The sequence below is a fragment of the Balaenoptera physalus genome (genome assembly GCF_965194825.1).
Source record: "Balaenoptera physalus genome assembly, chromosome: 17".
NCBI classification, from domain to species: domain Eukaryota; kingdom Metazoa; phylum Chordata; class Mammalia; order Artiodactyla; family Balaenopteridae; genus Balaenoptera; species Balaenoptera physalus.
Window position 1 is genome coordinate 69,632,732 of NC_138895.1, and position 19,902 is coordinate 69,652,633.

Sequence of the window (19,902 nt, forward strand, 5' to 3'; positions counted from 1 at the left end):
AGACCCTTCTCGATTCTACCCCGAAGCCCCACCTCCTGTCAACTGCTGTCCCGCCTCCTCTCGCCTCCTACTCCACCAAAAGCAGCCGCTCCACTCGCTGACAGCAAAAGTTCGGTTCAACCTCACTTCGAACCGCGGTGCAAGACGGAGCCGCCCTCTGCTCCCCGAAAACCCTCCTTTTCCCCCTTACGAGTCACTTTTCTGGAGGGTTTTCTTTTCAAGCTGTGGTCTTCAAATCCAGATAGCGTCAATGTGAACCAGCCCCGCAGAGGCCAGCGAAGGACCCAGGCTTTGGGGAAAATGGCCCCTTCCCACCTCTCTCCTTCCGTCTGCAGCCCCCACCCCCATCATTTTTAAAATGGAGAAAAGTACAGACCAAAGCAAAGAGAAACGTCTCACCCTCCAGGCTACTCTGCATGGATTCACGGGGGCCAGGACGTGTGAGAACTCTCTGGTGCCCTGATGTTCATTCCCCGCCCCCATCCCAGTCATGGACCCTCTGTGCTTTGACAACAGCGCTCCATTGAGCCACATGAAACCTAAAACATGCAGTTGCTTAAAGTGAAAGCCTGATGGTTGAAATCAATGTACACCAGCTTCCTTTTACTTGCATGTTTCGTCCTAGAATCCTAGAACGTGTGGAAGCAGAAGCAAGCAAAGCTTAATCTTGTAAACGTAGGTATTCAATCCTGCCATACTCAACACCCTGTATATTACTCAACACAACAAAAATTTAACACCACTTTACTCTCCTGGAATTAAATTTATTGATAATGTAAACTATCTGCAAGAAAACACTGTAATATTCTAATAATACAAAGGCGAAATAAGCGAAAGCAATGTCTTTTAAAGTACTGTATTAATATTGGGCTTCCCTGGTGGCATAGTGGTTAAGAATCTGCCTACCAATGCAGGGGGACACGGGTTGGAGCCCTGGTCCGGGAAGATCCCACATGCCGCGGAGCAACTAAGTCCGTGCACCACAACTACTGAGCCTGCGCTCTAGAGCCCACGAGCCACAACTACTGAGCCCACGCACCACATCTACTGAAGCCCGCGCGCTCTAGAGCCTGTGCTTGGCAACAAGAGAAGCCCTCGCACCGCAACGAAGAGTAGCCCCCGCTCGCCGCAACTAGTGAAAGCCTGCAAGCAGCAACAAAGACCCAACACAGCCAAAAATAATAAATAAATAAAAATAAATAAATTTATTTAAAAATACTATACTAATATCAATAAAAATAATAATATGTTTTTCACTATGGAAAAACTGGCACCAATACGAGAACTACAGTACAAAAACTGCCCCAACAAAATTTCAATATGCCCCCTAGGGGCACTGCTGTGCCCACTGAGAACTGCTTAGGATTTATCTCTAAGGAAAGGAAAGGCTTTAGATATGGAAATTTATTCTTTTGTTCATGCATTTAACAACTAGTTTTTTGAGCACCAGTGTACGCCAGGCACTGTGGAAGATGCAAAGCTGAGTCAGGCAATATTTCTGCCTTCAAGGAGATTACAGTCTAGCAACCAAGCAAAAAAGATGAGCATAAAAACCTCAAGCAAGGTGGGCAGTCAGAAAGATCAAGGAGAAATACATAGAAACCCCTTTAAGGGTATGGACTAATGAATATAAATCTCACCTCTCTCTTCCTCTCTCTCCCTCTCCCTCCCTTTTTTCCTTTCTTCCTTTCCTCCCACCCATCCTCCTCCTCCCCCTCCCCCTCCCCCTCCTCTTCTTTAGCATCAGTTTATAGTCACCTTCTTCCCTCTATAAGCTGTCTGCCTGGTTCACTGCCCAGTGCCAGCAGCCCAGAGTCCTCCCAATTTAGGGCCATGCCCAGAGGGCAGTTCTGTCCAGGAAAACAATTTCAACAGCTCAGTGCTGAGAACAGTGCCCTTAGCTGAATTGCTGCCAATTATTTGTATCCTTGTACAAAGCAAGACTGTTATCATCACCACTCAAAAAAACAAAAAAACAAAAAAACCCAAACACCCCAAAACCAAAAAACTGGTTGTAGACCTAAGCCATATGAATATATGTTTAGCATAGCAGATTGTGCCAGCCCACATAAATCTGTTTAGAGATCATGTTCACAGAGTAACTTGTGTTTATTAAAATAAACTCATTTGTAAAAATTGTAAATATGACTGATTTCAACAGCTGTGTGGCTCCAGAAGTAAGTTTTTTACCCACGGATCGGCACAATTAGAAGAGTCTAGATTTCTTTATGCATATGTTTTGTGATTTGTCATACACAGTCTGGTGTGGCAAAACTTCGGTACGCTTAGAGATGAGAAGTTGTCCAGCAGGTTTTAAAAAGCACAGAATTTTTGCTATTCAGAGCCACTTCTACCTTTGGAACAGTGAAAAAAAAATATTTGTAGGAAATGAAAAGCTCTGAATCAAAAGTTCTAAGCACTGGTGTCATCTGAAGAGGAATAGACTTCCAACCCTACTTTTTGAAGTTGTTTCCTTCTGTTGTTATTTTTCCTTTTTCTACTTTTGGTGAAAAGGTCTTCTGAAAAACATGATACCATGAAACAGATCAGCCAAAAAGACATCAAACTGAGACACTTTTAACTAGAGCTAGGTGAACCTGAAAATTTAGCCCTAGTAAAATACTCCCACTATTCTCTCTAATGGCTACTTTCAAACGATTTTTTTTTTTTCTAATTTTTATTTTTTGGCTGCTTTGGGTCTTTGTTGCTGCGTGCGGGCTTTCTCTAGTTGTGCTGATCGGGGGGCTACTCTTCATTGTGGTGCGCAGGCTTCTCATTGTGGTGGCTTCTCTTGTTGCAGAGCACAGGCTCTAGAGCACGCGGGCTTCAGTAGACGCGGTGCATGGGCTCAGTAGTTGTGGCGCACGGGCTTAGTTGCTCTGCGGCATGTGGGATCTTCCCGGTTCAGGGATCGAACCTGTGTCCCCTGCATTGGCAGGTGGATTCTTACCCGCTGCGCCTCCAGGGAAGTCCCTCTAATGGCTACATTCAGAAGGTGAACAAAAACATTCCTGCTTAAAGCTAGTTCAGATTGCACAAACTTTCAAAGTCAATTTAGGGTCAAGTCATTTCCTATTCCTCTTAGTGCTTGTTTTGTGAAAATAATGTAATTGATAAGAACAGTAAAAATAAGTTAATTTTGTTAACAAGTTAGTATTTTGGTAAGTGCCCTCCCCACTCTTCTCCTCCCCTATTTCTGTAACTAGCATAAGTCCATATATAAAGATTATAGATGCAAAGCAAGAAAAACAGGAAAAACTGATTTCCCAGTATTTATTCAGAGAGTAATATGTTGATACACTTAAAAAAATCATGGTGTCACCTGGGTTGGGTCATTCATTGGTGTGTACTCTATTTCCACCAAAAAGTTAGTGGCTATGTCAACACTACTTCTGCAAAAAAGGTTAAGTGTATTAGTTTTTGACCTAAAATCTTAGGACGCAAATAACCCTAGGGGAACACCCAACTAGAAAGCAATACTAGAGTGAGAACATGCAATGCGTCTGTTTTTTTTTTTTTCCAATGTAACTTTTTTTAAAAAATAGATCTTTATTGGATTAAAATTGCTTCATAATACTGTGTTAGTTTCTGTTGTACAACAAAGCGAATCAGCCATATGCATACATATGTCCCCATATCCCCTGCCTCTTGAGCCTCCCTCGCATCCTCCCTATCCCACCTCTCTAGGTCATGGCAAAGCACGGAGCTGATCTCCCTGTGCTATGCTGCTGCTTCCCACTAGCTATCTATTTTAATTCGGTAGTGTATATATGTCCATGCCACTCTCACTTCACCCCAGCTTCCCCAGCCTGCCCCTCCATGTCCTCAAGTCCATTCTCTATGTCTACGTCTTTATTCCTGCCCTGCCACTAGGTTCATCAGTACCGTTTTTTTTTTTTAGATTCCATATATATGTGTTCGCCTTGCGTCCCTGTTTTTAAAGTCTTAGCAGAGGAACTTTAATGTGCATGGAAATTATCGGGGCACTTTGTTTAAAATGTAGATTCTCAGATCCTGCTCCCAGGAGTGTCTAATTCATTAGGTCTGGGATGAGGCCGTAAATCTGCATTTGACAGGCAGCTGGTGACTCTTATGTGAGTGACCTGTAGATTTTACTTTGAGAAATGCTGAGCTAGAAAAAAGCCTATAAAAGCCTATAATTGGGGAAAAAACTTACTGCATTCTTTTAGAATTTAGGGTTACAAGCTATATCAAAGTCAGTATCTGTCAGTTGTTTTTTGTGTTTTTTGGACTCACCACGTGGCACGTGCGATCTTAGTTCCCCAACCAGGGATCAAACCAGTGGAAGCATGGATTCTTAACCACTGGATTGCCGGGGAAGTTCCCCCCCAAGAGTCAGTATCTCTGAGATTTCCATTCCTAAAACTGTCAGTTGGTTGAACATCAACATTGAAAGTGAAATTCTACTTTAGCTATTAAGAAATTTTGGACGCTCCCACCCCCATTGCAAACTTCCATCTTCCAGGAAACCTCATGGCCTGCTAAACTCTGGGCACTTTAGATGTACTATCTCATTTTACCTTCCTGGTGTCTCTGTGAGGTAGTTGGTATTGTTTGCAGTTAACAAAATGAGGAAGCCAAGGTTTGGACAAGTTAATCTGCCCAGACAGTTGCCCAGTAACCTGCAAAGTAAAGTGGGTTTTGAACTCACTCAGACCAATCCTGCAATCTAATGAAGATGCTACATATAGGGCTTCTCAGAAGGAAGGTAATGCATTGGCCAGGCTACAGTGTGCAGAGGATTTGAGAGCATACACTGGTGTGGAAGTCAGATGCTCTTCTGTTCAGGTCCCCGACCCTCAGCACCAGCAGTTGTTGCTGCATAACAAACCCACCAAAGCTTAGTGGCTTAAAAGTCTAAGGTAATTATTTAGCTCATAACTCTGTGAAGTTGGCTGGGTGGCTCGGCTGATCTTCGCTGGACTCACTCATGCCTCCATGGTCAGCAGGTGGGTTGTCCCGGAGCTGCCTGGCCTCATTCATATATCTGTTAGTTGGCTGAGTGTCAGGGGATCATCTGGGGGCTGACTCATCTAGGATGGCCGCAGTCACACCTCCAGTAGTTGGCTGGCTATTGATCACAGGGGTTACTGGACCACATGTGTCTCATCTTTTATTAGAGTAGCCTGGACTCCTTCACATGTACAGGGTTCTAAGAAATCAAGAAGCAGCATTAAGACCTCTTAAGCCTAGCCTCAGAACTGACAATGTCATTTATGCCACATTCTACTGGTCCAGAGCAAGTCACAGGGCCAGCCCAGATTCTACCTCTTGATGACAGCAGCTATAAAGTCACATTGCAAAGGGGGAGGATACAGGAAGGGCAAATAATCGTGGCCATATTTGTAATCAATTTACCACAATAACTATACAACTAAGGGCAGGTTTCTTAACCTCTCTGTTTTTACTCATCTGTTGTCATGCCCTATCTCAAAAGCTGATAGTTCATGCAAAGGGCCTGGCTTATCTTAATTTCTCAGAAAATATTAGCCATGCTGCTGCTGCTGTCCTCTAGGGTTTTTCCAGCCTGAAAGTCTTCTGTATCTGCACAGAAGAGAGATTAGGCTGATTTTTTTGGTGGCCCCTCAGGGCAGGGCTTTGGCCTCAAGGTTCTCACTCTTGATTTCATGATGTTCCAGTTAACACTCTTCTGTTTGTGGTACAGAAACCCATTCAAGCTAGCTCCACTAAAGAAGTCAAATCTACTGTTTGTCCCTGCATGTCTCCTTTATCCTCTCCTCCCTCGACTCACCTTTTAAGACTCTTCTAGAATATGGCCCAGCCAAGTGGCCTTGGCCAGGGAGTCCAATATGACTGTTCAACTCTGTTCATTAGAGCTAAATGGTCTGGTTCTCAGTGTTGCAATTCCAAAATCTAAAGAGAGAATCTTATTGGTCCAGCACATCTTTTCTTAAAAGGTCAGCTTAGTCCAATCTGCCATGGCAGGAGGGGTAGGCACTCTTGTGGGGGAAAAGCGCAGCTTTATGTGGGCAACAGAGGCTGTGAGCCAGAAGACACAATGATTCACATTTCCTGGCCTTCTCTAATTAAAACTACCTTCCTATCAAATAGTCAAAGTACCCAACTTCAAGAACCTTCCAAAAACCCCGTCTTCCCTCTGAACATCTCTTAATAAAACAGAGGCAGGGTGGCTATTTCTCCCACCCACTCACCAAAAACCTACCACACAGCTTAGCTATAACACAGGCATATTAGTTTGCTACGGCTGCTGTAACAAAGTACTACAGGCTGGGTGGCTTAAACAACAGAAATTTATTTTTCTCACAGTTCCAGAGGCTGAGTCTGAGATCAAGGCGTTGTTAGGGGTGGTTCCTTCAGAGGGCTGTAAGGGAAGGATTTGTCCCAGGTCTCTCTCCTTGATGTGCAGATGACTATCTTCTCCCAGTGTCTTCATATCATCTTCCATCTGTACGTGTCTGTGTTCAAATTCCTCTTCTAAGGACACCAATCATATAGGATTAGGGCCCACCCTAATGACCTCATTTTAATTTAATTCCCTCTGCAAAGACTCTACCTCCAGATACAAATTAGGAGGTACTGGGGTTAGGACTTCAACATATGAATTCAGAGGGAGACACAATTCAGCCCATAACAACAGAAAAACAGTCATCACTATAAACAACATAAATGGTATCTCGAGCCTGTTCTTTCCATTGCAACATCGCTGGGCTTATCAGAATGTCCTTCAGTCCCAAGAGCATCTAGTAACTACTTACTGACTCTGTCATTTATAAAAAAGCCTTTTTTAAAGCTCCAAGTCTGTGAAAAAGTGGCCATCCTGTGTATTGTTTGAAGTTTTTTTTTCTATTATTATGATGATGATGAAGGCTTTATTTTAAATTATGTGTGATCAAATATTTTGCCTACACATTGCCTAAGGCAATAGTTCTCAACCCTGGTTGGACAACAGAATCACCTGGTGCTTTTAAAAAACATCTGCCCCAGCCTCACCTCCACAGATTCTGATTATCTGTTTTAGGGTGGGATACAGGTATTAATTTTTTTTTAAAAAAGGGCTTCCCTGGTGGCGCAGTGGTTAAGAATCTGCCTGCCAATGCAGGGGACGTGGGTTCGAACCCTGGTCCGGGAAAAGCCCACATGCCGCAGAGCAACTAAGCCCGTGGGCCACAACTACTGAGCCTGCGCTCTACAGCCTGCAAGCCACAACTACTGAGCCCGCGCTCCACAACTACTGAAGCTCGCGTGCCTAGAGCCCGTGTTCTGCAACAAGAGAAGCCACTGCAATGAGAAGCCTGTGCACCGCAATAAAGAGTAGCCCACGCTTGATGCAATTAGAGAAAGCCTGTGCACAGCAATGAAGACCCAACGCAGCCAAAAATAAATAAATAAAATAAATTTGTTAAAAAAAAAAAAAGACACGCATGTGTCCAATGTTCTAAAAAAAAAAAAAAAAAGAGCTTCACAGGGACTTTCCTGGTGGTCCAGTGGCTAAGGCTCCGTGCTCCCAATGCAGGGGGGGCCAGGTTCCATCCCTGGTCAGGGAACTAGATCCCACATGTCACAACTAAAGATTCCACACGCTGCAAGGAAGATCCCGCATGCTGCAACTAAGGCCCGGTCCAGCCAAATAAATAACTAAAAACAAAAACAAACAAAAAAAACACTTCTCTAATGATTTTATCCATCCATCTATCCATCTACCTATCTACCTATCATTTATGGCTGCATTGGGTCTTTGGTTGCTTTGATCAAATCCCAAAAGTTGTGGAGGCAAAAGTTTATTTGAATTTAAATATTGGGTAGCAGGGGCCTGTCTAGGTCTGGAGGTTGGTCAGGTCTTTTCCACTATTTGTGAAGTGAATCAGCACAGAAAGACACATCAAGTTTTGGCTACTTTTAATTTTTTTAATAAATTTATATATTTACTTTTGGCTGTGTTGGGTCTTTGTTGTTGTGCGCGGGCTTTCTCTAGTTGCAGTGAGCGGGGGCTACTCTTTGTTGTGGTGCACGGGCTTCTTATTGCAGTGGTTTCTCTTGTTGCGGAGCACGGGCTCTAGGCGTGCGGGCTAAAGTAGTTGTGGCTCGCGGGCTCTAGAGTGCAGGCTCAGTAGTTGCGGCGCACGGGCTTAGTTGCTCCGCGGCATGTGGGATCTTCCCGGACCAGGGCTCGAACCCATGTCCCCTGAATTGGCAGGTGGATTCTTAACTACTGCACCACCAGGGAAGCCCTTGGCTACTTTTAAAAAGCAGATCTCATAGTCTTGCCTTCATACTGATTCTTCCATCACGGGCTCACCAATCATCAAGTGAATGTATTATCTCTATTTATCAGAACAGACTAGGCGATGCTGCTGTAACAAACCCAAATACCCTCTGTTTAACATATAATGACTTATTCATTATTCATCAAGGTTTCTTACAGCTCTTAGTGACTCTCCGGGGCAACGCCTACCAAATGGTGACTCAGGGATCCAGGCTGCTTCCTCTCTTTGGCTGTATCATTTGGAATACCCGTCTTCTAGGTTGCCGAGGCAGAGGGAAGAGAGATTTCCGCCAGCTATTAAATGCTTTGGTTTAGAAGTGACACATGGCACTTCTGCTTAGAGCTCTTTGACCAGCCCTAGTCACAGGAAATGTGAGGGAGCACAGGGACATTTTGGTGAGTGGTAAATGTCTCTGCCATGTTCCTATAACAAAAGGCTTCTTTCTTGGAGAACATCTTCAGGAAGATTGAAGCCCATGTTTGCCTCCACAGGCTCTGCTTCTCCACTGCACAGTGAAGCCTACAGTCTGTCCTTCGGTGCCATGGATGATAAAGTAAAGGCAAGCCCATATTCTTTAGTGAGGTATGAGGCAATTTGGTGTGTTAACATGTAATTTTACCATATTACACATTCCTTAGGGGGCAGGGACCATATCTCATTCTTTTAAAAAAAAAATCTCCCTAATGCCTTATAGGTATTAGGATACATACATACATATATAAATTCAGCAAATATTAATTGGACAAGACACATAGTCCCTGCCCTCATGACTACAATTAAAATATCCTAATAGCATCTTCATTTTGTGTCTTGTCATTTGTAATGTAGTTTAACTAACATTATCTCATTTTAATTATGAATGTTATAAATTGAAAATGTAGGCCAATTAGCTTGGATTTCTCATTGTTAACTTTTCAGTTACTTTGTAGCTCAGGTATTTTGTAATTTACTTCCTCCTTTCACACTTCCCTCCTGTTTCATAGCTGGGTGAGAGGTATACAGTTTGCAGCCAGCAAGGTGATATAATGTTATGCTTATATTATGCATGTACCCAAAGGTTGAATACCTCCTTTCTGATCACACAGATAAGAAGATCTGCAGACTTTTAACAACTTTTCTGAGAACTATTTGCCCAAAGGCAGTAGCGGGATAATACAAAATAATCACTTCACAGAAACTTAAAAAAGATAAGAATTCATTCATGCGTCTCCCTTCCTAACCACTATTAGCATTTTGGTGTATTTCCAGATCAGCTATTTTTAGGTGGAAAAAAAATGTGTTTAACTATCTGTTTCTTCTCCTGCAAAGTTATTTGGTATAAGAATATTAGAAAACTGTCACTTTGGATAGACATTTTCATTTAGCTAGTACTTTAGTGATTATACGTCATGCAACAGCTGTGAGGTGAAGGTTCAGAAGAAACCAGGGAATTTATTTGAGTGATGGTGGTAATTTACATTTTCTCCTTGATGGGTTGGGAAAGCAGTCTTAAGGAAAATTTAAGGAAGAAACAGAAAAGGGACATATGCTGTGGTCCTAAATATAAAACACGTAAACTGAATGTAAAAAATAATTACAGAACATAAGATTGGGGGGTAACTTATTTTTCTTCCTAAATAATTAAAGCAGATGCTAGTGTCTTTTTTTAAGTCCCTGATTTTCCTAAATATTCACCACAGTAAATAGCTATAATTAGGATTCATCACACGTAATCAGTTTCCAAATTATTTCATGAATACATTATCTATTGCAATGAGCAACACCCGCCTTCTCCCCAAGTCAATCTTTAAGCCAGCTGAAGTTTCACAATGGTACTTGTAGCTCACAATGTCTGCATGTCCAGGGTACCCACGTTTGGCACTTTTTGATCCATTAAATGTTTTAGTCCCATATCTTTTGGACGTTTAAATCATTTTGATTTGGCATGTGCTCTGAAGGCAGTAGTATGCCAAGAGTCCTCTCACTGCATGTTAAGTGCTATTCTCTGACTCTCAGCCAGAGCTCGGATGTTGGCAGGGTTGATTGCTCAAATATAGTGATTTCAATTCCAACCTTTGCATACTAAACTTACATAGCCTAAACATGAAGCTTCCAGATTTTTCCTCTTAAAAACAGAGTAAAAACATAATTTAACATTGCTACAAGATAACTAAGACAATCTTTAAAATGGGAAGGAATTTGAAAATAAAATTGTTTAGGCTATCACAATAAATATTGAGGAAATTAATGTTGGTTTGTGAGGTTCAATAATAGTTGAGAAAACTAAAAGAAATTTATAGCTATTGTTGGGGCATTTCACATTTTTCTCCTTTACTTTATAAATGGAGCGAGTGTCTTAGGTTGGATTCTTCCTAAAGCAGACTTGGAGTAAAGGATGTGAGTAAGTGGTTATTTGGGAGGTGATGCCAAGAAGTACAGGCAGGGGAGTGAAGTGAGACAGAGAAGGGAAGAAAGCTAACAGAGTCAGTTTCAAGCAGGTTATTGCTCTGAGACCTAGGGCTCAACCTCCATGGAGAACTTAGAGACAAAGTGTAGAACACACCTCAGAGTTGTCCCACCCAAGGGGCAAGGGAGCTGGGGTATTATTCACTGACTCCTACTTTTGTCTGGTTGGCAGCTATTCCCAGGGATGTTAACTTCCTGTCACTTCCAGCCTACATCCAGCATGGATCATGAGAATACCCTCAGGTGGGGTTATAGATATTTGCAGGTTGCCAACCATGGCATATACCAGAATGTTGAATGCCAAGAGCCTATGAGTAGGGCACCTACAGTATGTGTTCAGGGAAAGTGATTAAGAACATGGATTTCGATCAAACAGACCTAGTGGAGTCCTGCTTCTCCCACTTACATGTGAAATTGAATAAATTACCTAATCTAAGCCTCAGTTTCTTTATTCAGTTTCTTTATTCTGACTATGCAAAGCTAAGAATATACAATCATTAATTAGATGGGTTTCAATCTCATGAGGATGCCCAATATGTGGACAATTAACTACTAGCAAATTGAAGTGAAAATCTGTTCTTTTTATAGCCTTGAAATTGGATAAATCTAACAGAAGCAGCTTCTAAAAATATAAACATGATTTTATCTTTCTAAAAATTAGATGCTATTAGCTAGATCCCTCTCCTTTTCTGAAGTGCAGGCTTCCCCTTACCATAGCCCCCATGGGCCTCTATTTCTAACAACTTCATATCTTCCTATTCTGCTCCTTAATCTTCTGCTCTGCTTATCCATTACACAATCATTAAGTCAACTGATTATTTATTGTCAACCATGAACCTATTATGTAAGTGCTAGATCTATAATCATAAAAACGAAACAAACTTAGCTCCTGACTTTAAAAAGCCTATGATCTTGTGGTGAGATAAACATTAAATAAACATTAGAAAATATATAGCAAAAATTGTGTCACGTAAGACTATTAGAGATTAAATGATAGATTAACATAGGGAACTGCATTTAGATTGAGGGGGGTCAGGAAAACTTCTCTAAAACAGTTACTTTCATGCTGAGAAACAGAGGATAGGAGTAGGAGTTAGACATGCACTGGGGAAGGGAAGGGCATTCTAGACAAAGGGAACAATACATGAAAAAGCCCAGAGGTAGGAAAAAAGAAGTGAAAAAAGTCTAATTGTGGCTAGAGTGTTGTGAGCCAGGGGAGGAGTGGCGAGAAGAAGCTGAGAGGTAGGCAGGAGCCATAACAAGGATCTGCAATGGGAAACACTGAGTATGAAAAAATGATGGTATCAGATTTGAGTTCCTGAAATGAATATTTTGGCTACTGAGTGGAGAATGGATGGCAGGCGGCAAGATTAGAAGCCAGACCAATCAGGAGGCTCTTGCAGTAGTACAGTCGTGTGATTTCAGTGGGTTGAGAGAGCTACTAGAGGAAGTGGAAAGAATTGAGAGAGATTTGGGAGGCAGGAAATCAGGACTTGGCAATTGACTGGATGCTGAAGGGCAGGGAAGCGTGAGGCTTCTGGCTTTGGCATTTGGGTGCATGCTCGCGGCGTTTATTGATAAAAGGAACTCTGGAGGAGCAGCAGGTTTCAGGGAAAGATCAAGAAATACTGTCCTTTAGTTCAGAAAAGTGATACGGCCTGGAGATATAAATTTGGGAGTAGTTGGTAGTATACAGGTGATATTCAAAGCCTTAAGAGCAAGGAACACCATGTGGAGAAAGAGTGCAGAGTGAAAAGAGAGCCTGGGACCAAGCTCTAGAGAACAACATGAAGACTAAGGGTAGAGAAAGAAGGCCACCACAAGAAAAAAAAAAAAAAAAAGGAGCAGCTCTGGAATCTGGAAAGAAAACCACATGGGTGTAGTGTCCAACAGGCAGGAGAAAAAAATTGTTTCAAAACATATACGTGTTCTATCACATAGAATGGTGCTGAGAAGTAGAGTAAGAAAAAGACCAAGAAGTGCACATTTGAGTCAGCAAAAAGGCAGTCACTAGTCCCCTTAGTAAGTGCAGTTTGAAGAAGCATTTTAGCAGCCAGCTATGCCCTATTCCAATCATGCCCTTCTCCCTGAACAAATATTTTCTTAAAAAGCGAAAACCTCCTTCCTTTTGCTTTGAAACGTGTAGCACTCCTATTCCAAGGTGAGAAATTCCCCTTCATATAAAATTGATTCAGAACCTCTGTAATTTCCTTCCTCATCTTACTCTCATATGACCACCTCATCTTCCGAGGAAGACTCATCTCAAGGGGAGATGAGTTGCTCTTTCTCACCATCATTTTTTTTTTTTTAATTCTACTTTAGTTTTGGCTGCGTTGGGTCTTCGTTGCTGTGCGCGGGCTTCCTCTAGTTGCAGCGAGCAGGGGCTACTCTTTTTTTTTTTTTACTATTTAGTTGGTTGCACCGGGTCTTAGTTGCGGCAGGTGGGCTCCGTAGTTGCAGCTCACCAGCTCCTTAGTTGCAGCATGTGGGCTCCTTAGTTGCAGCATGCATGTGGGATCTAGTTCCCTGAACAGGGATCGAACCCAGGCCCCCTGCATTGGGAGTGCGGAGTCTTATCCACTGCGCCACCAGGGAAGTCCCTGGGGGCTACTCTTCGTTGCGGTGCGCGGGCTTCTCACTGAGGGCTTCTCTTGTTGCGGAGCACAGGCTTAGTTGCTCCGCAGCATGTGGGATCTTCCCGGACCAGGGCTCGAACCCGTGTCCCCTGCATTGGCAGGCGGATTCTTAACCACTGCACTACCAGGGAAGCCCCTCTCACCATCATTTACTTATAACTCCTACAATTCTGGAGGCAAGAAGTACAAAATCAATATCACTAGGCCAAAATCAAAATGTTGGCAGGGCTGCACTCCTCTAGAGGAACAAGGGGAGAATCTGTTCCTTGCTTTGTCTAGCTTCTGGTGACTGGCTGCCAGCATTTTCTTGCTTGTGGCCACATGATGTCAATTTCTTTCTTTTTTTTTTTTTGGGCTGTGCTGGGTCTTCATTGCTGCACGAGGGCTTTCTCTAGTTGGCGGTGAGCAGGGGCTACTCTTTGATGCAGTGCGTGGGTTTCTCTTTGCGGTGGCTTCTCTTGTTGCGGAGCACAGGCTCTAGGTATGCGGGTTCCGGTAGTTGTGGCACGTGGGCTCAGTAGCTGTGGCTCGCGGGCTCTAGAGCGCAGGCTCGGCAGTTGTGGCGCACGGGCTTAGTTGCTCTGTGGTATGTGGGATCTTCCCGGGCCAGGGCTCGAACCCGTGTCCCCTGCATTGGCAGGCAGATTCTTAACCACTGTGCCACCAGGGAAGTCCCTGATGTCAATTTTTGACTTGATGGTCACACTACCTTCTCTTTAAAACCTCCCTCTGTCTCCCTTTCGTCAGGATACATAATTGCATTTAGGGTCCACACAATCCAGAATAATCTCCCCATCTCAAGATCCTTAATTATATCTCAAGAACCCTTTCCTTTTTTGTCTTGCCATAGAAGGAAACATTCACAGGTTCCAGGGATTAGGATGACGATATCTTTCTGGTGGCCATTTTTCAGCCCACCACAACAATTATGTTCAAAATATGGACTATAAAGACTGTACTCTCTTCTGCCTCCCCATATTACCTGAAAATCAAAATGTTTTCAATTGTATTCAACTCATCTCTGAAACTGGCAACTTTTCTGTATTACTATGAATATCCCCACCAATCCCCAGGGGGCTTATGTATACAACTATGGAATTATCTTTAATATGCACTGTACTACTAATCAAGGTCTTACTAAGCCTTTACAAATATGCCTTCTAAGTCTTTCTTTTGACTTTCCTGCCTCTAGCCTGTCACTTTTCTAGACCATCTAAGAAAAGCTTTCAAGTCCATTTGACCATGCCACTTGTGTGCTCAAGGACTCAGTGGCTCCTTACTTTTTCAGCTTTTACTTCCTATAAGCAACAAGTCCTGAATTTAGAAATATTATAGTCCCTGAATCTTTCCATCTTTAAGGTCACCTCACAGTCCAAGATAGCTTCTGGAATTCCAGCTATTTCCTTTCTCCCTCCCTCTCCCTCTCTCTCTCTCAACAAAATGGGGCCATGTGACTAAGTTCCAGCCAGTGAGATAAAAAAGGGAAGTGTGCACAATTTCTAGGAAAGGTCTCTGGAAGGAAAGGGGTGAGAGCATTTTCTGCCCTTCTCTGCTTATATATATATTTAATACATATAATAATATATAAATATATTTTAAAACTATAAATATTAATTTTTTCCAGGCACCAGGTAAAAGGAAACACAGATGTGCAGAAATATATGTATAACTGAATCACTTTGCTGTACACCAGAAACTAACATAACATTGTAAATCAACTCTACGTCAGTAAAAAAATAGAGTTTTTACCCCCACATATAGTATCTCTCAGCAAGTAGTGACCTTACGCTCAAGTCCTAATAAAGTCTCTCTTATTATGGGGAAATCTCTCAATTGCATTACTTTGAGCAAAAATGTATTGTGTGTGTGTTATGTGGCAGGGAGGTTGTACTGAAGAGAAGATAAGTGAGACTGAAATAATCTCAATTTGATCCCATGGTGTACACTTACAGGGATCCCTGATAGAAACAGTAAAAAAAAAAAAAAAAAGGCGAAGGGAGAGCATAACTTCTCATTCCTTAAGACTGGGCTGTATACAGCGATCTTCCTCCAGAGCACAGTACCCAAAGAGTAATTTTACAATGGAGAAACCTGAGAAACACTGCTTCTGCCAGGTGATCAAGGTCAATCAACAGTCATAACTCACAATGATAGTAAGTAACCTTGATATGATCACTCTACTTCTGTGATCTTCCTCCCCAAAACCCATAATCCCAGTCTAATCATGAGAAAAACAGACGAATTCCAAAGGAGGGAGATCTTCCAAAATACCTGACCAGTACTCCTCAAAACTGTTAAGTCATCAGAAACATCCGTTGCTGGACTGTCTTTTTCTTGTTGAGTTTTAAGATAGTATCATATTAAATTACATAATTATATAATAATTATAGTATAGATACTATCTGTAGAAGCACTATGAAGGTTTTTAATTTTGATGAAATACCATTTATCCAATTTTCCTTTAGTTGCTAGAGTATTTTTGTGCCATATTTAAGAAATCATTGCCAAGTTCAAGGTCACGTTTTCTTCTAAGGATTTTATAGTTTTAGCTCTTAAATTTGTCTGTCCTTTATGCCAGTACCACACTGTTTTGTGAATGTAACTTCGTGTAAGTTTTGGAATAAAGAAAGTATAAGTCTTTCAACTTTCTCTTCTTTTTCAAGACTGTTTTGGCCAGTCAGGGTCCCTTGCAGTTCCGTTGTGAATTTAGGACTGACCTTCCCATTTCTGCAAAATGGGCCATTGGGACTTTGAAAGGTATTGCACTGAATCTGCGGATTGCTTTGGGGAACATTGCCATTTTAACATTAAGTCTTCCAATACATGTATACAGGATCTCTTTCCATTTATTTAGGCCTTATTTAATTTCTTTCAGCAACATTTTTTAGTCATGAGTGTACAAGTTTACACTGCCTTGGTTAAATTTATTCCTAGGTGTTCTATTGTCTTAGGTGTTACTGTAAATGGAATTGCTTTCTTAGTTTCCTTTTTTGGATCGTTCATTGCTAGTATACAGAAATACAACTGATTTTTATGCTGATATTCTATCCTGAAACTTTGTGGTATTTATTGGCTCTAACCGATGTTTTGTGGATTCTTTAGGATTTTCTATATATAAGATCATCTGTGAATATGCCTTTTATCTCTTTTTCTTGCCTAATTACTATAGCCTGATTGCACTTTTAAGCAAAAAAATGAGAAAAAAAATTCTAGGTTTGCAATTTCAGCATGGTTTTGAAAGTCTACATAGGAATGTAGATATATTACTTCCCACGTCTGCAGACAGTATGTCATGAAAAGGACAGGAAGCAGATTAGTCTTTGTAGCTAAAGAATATACACATCTCAGTGTCAACAGCATTTTAAATTATGCACAGTAATAAAACAAATTTTTGCAACTGTTTTGCACTGAATAATTTTAAAATAATTAATTAAGAAACAGAAACAACATTGAGAAGCAATTTTCACCTTTAAAATTTATTACAGAAGCTAGACATATAAAATAAAATCCTAGTTATAAAAAATGCATCTAGAATAAGTTATAATAAACTTCACTAAAAATGAGTACGTGTGTGTCTATGCGAATCCAGGAATATACAGGTACTTAAATGTTTTCAGTGACTCGCATTGCATCACGCATTACATAAGACAGTATCTACTAATTAAGGTATCTGAATTGAGTTTTAGAAGGCTTTAAATACAATATCCAGATAAAACGACAACAAAAGGCAGTTTAACTCAGAAACTGTATTAGAATCCAGAATCTCTCATATGAGATCATTATCCCCTATTCCCCTCAAAAGAAGTTTCCAACAGAAGCTATTTCACAAACTAATAGTAGAATGTCTCCTAAAAATAAAAACCATGGTGGTAGGGGGGGAAGGGAGTGAATATGCATGGCAGTGAATGTTTTTATTGCTTTAAGAAAGAAATGTATTTTTGGTATCATTAATACAAAATTTATAATATTTACATAATTGTATATAAAAGGTATCTATAGACTACAACCTAAACACATTTAGAAGGATATAAATAGTTTTCAAATATAAAAATTTCGTGCTATTAAAAAGATGTTTAACAAAGTAGTCATTAATATATTTGTTGTATATATAATCATAAAAGTAAACCAAAAAATATTTAAAATTTTTATTAATCCAAATGAGAATTATAAAAAATGTTTATCTAAAAAGCATTAATTTTGACCTTCAAGTACAGAATTGTGGTGCAGCTAGAAGTTGTTCAAGGGCCCTCCTGCAAATCACTACTTGAACACTAGCTTTTAAGTGAACAGGCGTGGACGCTAAAGGCAGATGGGAGATGGGCATTGAAGAAAACAAAGATGACAAATGATGGCAAAGAGACAATGGTTAAGTAAGTTTCTAGTCTGACACAATAAACTATTTTTAGGAAGGATAAAATTAAAAGTGCTTAAAACAAAAGAATGTCAATGTCACTAATTACTCTTAAGTGCCATAAACATTAGTTATCAAAATAACTTTATTAAGAATTGGCCACACTTTAACTACTGATAACCACAGGAATACTATACTACAGTGACTCAATGAAAATTCCAATATTTATCAGTTATCTCTGTAATTTATCTTACACATGTACATAAATACCAGAAAAGTTTAAATATTTTTATTTACTATTTTAATCTTTTCCTTAAAGATGCAGGATTTCATCTTGCATCAGTTGTGTCAACATGACAAAGGTGAATTAAATAGGAACGGAATATAAAGAATATTTGGTACCATGACATCATGATCTGGAACAACTGAAGTTTTCTATCTCTTGCTCCATTTTCTAGATAAAGGATAGGAAGGAAAAATAGTAAGTTTCAATATGGAAAAAATCAAAGAAACATGACTCTATTGCTGGGGTTTTTTTTTTTTTGCAGTAAACAACCTTAAGGATATTATTATCCATGTATATATCTGATAGTGAAACAGAAACTTTGTTCATGTTTATGACTATCACATAGACTGGTATCACTGACAGGACTTCATTATTTAAACCTCTTTGAAGTAAGTCTGAGATGCTTTCATCTTACATTAAATTCATACAGTTATTAATCAAGGCATTGGTGTACATATAGATATTAATACTTTATATTTTGTAGGTACTACTGTTACATATATATTATTCTGTGTAGGTACCATAGTATACTTTATTAGATATACTAAATACTATATATATTACATGCTAATAGGTATATAGTAGATACCAGTTTTATATATATATATATAAAATACTATATAGGTATCAGCCAAACTCTATTTTTAAACATTAGTACTTGAATGCCCACTATAAAGCAAGATTAAGTAAAGACAAATAGGTCTATGTTAAGTCTGTCTTACAAAGGAACTATATATCTTCATCAATATACACACAAAATAGATTTTTCATAGTTTACAGATAATACAGTGTTCCACTGCTTATTAAAGAAACACAAACTAATTTAAGTGCTAGATTTAAAAAAGCACAGAACACAGTTATACCTAGAAATAATCCATAATCCACACATTAAAAAAATGGTATTTAAAAATTTTTATAATGTGTTAACTTCTCATATATATTAGTTTACCTGAATAAGTGTTGTCTTGTCATAATCCCTGCGATGCTGATAAATACACTGGCTGATTACAGCATACAAATTTTCCAACTGAAAAATATTGTATTCTTGACTTTTTCTAACAACAGTCTTCAAAAGATTCTAAAAGAAAACGTAAGTGTTACATATGTGAGAGAAATTCCCTGAGATATTTTAATTTTGAAGATTTGGGGGCATTTTTAGCATATAAGCCAGAGAGAAGGCAGACCAAGTCATCTAATGAGACACTGCAGCCTCTGATAGTGACTCTGACATTGAGCTGTAAGTTAATGTTATCAACATTCTATGACTCTGGCCTCTCAGCCTAAAAACTACAGCTGAGGAGGTTGCCAATTTCAATTCTAGCCATACATCACTAGAGACAAATTAAAAAATAATCTCAAATTAGACTAACAGGAAAAGAGGCAACATTTTTGCAGAACATTTTATGGCACTATGAGTACATTATAATCAATTCTGTTATGTGAAATAAAAAGAGACAGTACATAAATGATGAACTACCTCACCACATCAGGGTTCTTTTCTTACAAAAAGGAATTTCTTACAAAAAGTGTTTTTTTGTCATGACTGAAACGGACTTACTATTGATAAATTTCTGTGATTCTTCAAGTCTGGTCGTACCTTGATATTCCATTACCTCATAGTTAACCATGGTTGCATGTTTTTGTTAAGTAAAAACCAACTAAAATGGTCATATGTAATGGTCATAAAAACAATGTATGGGATCAGTGACATAGACAAGTATGTTAAAAACAATAATATCAACATCCTAGCCATCTCCAACCACTGCCTTTATGAAAGTTATTCTATACCAAGTTTATCCTTTCATAAAAGATCATTATTTATTACATGCCAAATTGATACAATGTACTATTACAATCCCTCTTTTGGTGGGTCATGTTTCTAATCTGCACAATGAAAGCATTACGATTTCAATTTAC

General features: G+C 40.0%; 1 protein-coding gene across 2 annotated transcripts in view; it reads right to left on the reverse strand.

The window, feature by feature from the left end:
* Positions 1-4,795: 4,795 nt before the first annotated feature.
* ATAD2 (ATPase family AAA domain containing 2) overlaps positions 4,796-19,902 on the reverse strand; it is an 80,027-nt gene continuing 64,920 nt past the window's right edge. For both annotated transcript variants that reach the window (XM_082433125.1, XM_082433126.1), the window contains exons 27-28: positions 18,935-19,063; positions 4,796-18,153 (exon numbers count right to left, since the gene is read on the reverse strand). In XM_082433125.1, the coding sequence (XP_082289251.1) occupies positions 18,109-18,153; positions 18,935-19,063 (174 nt within the window). In that variant the 3' untranslated portion in view covers positions 4,796-18,108. The remainder of the gene's footprint in view (positions 18,154-18,934; positions 19,064-19,902) is intronic.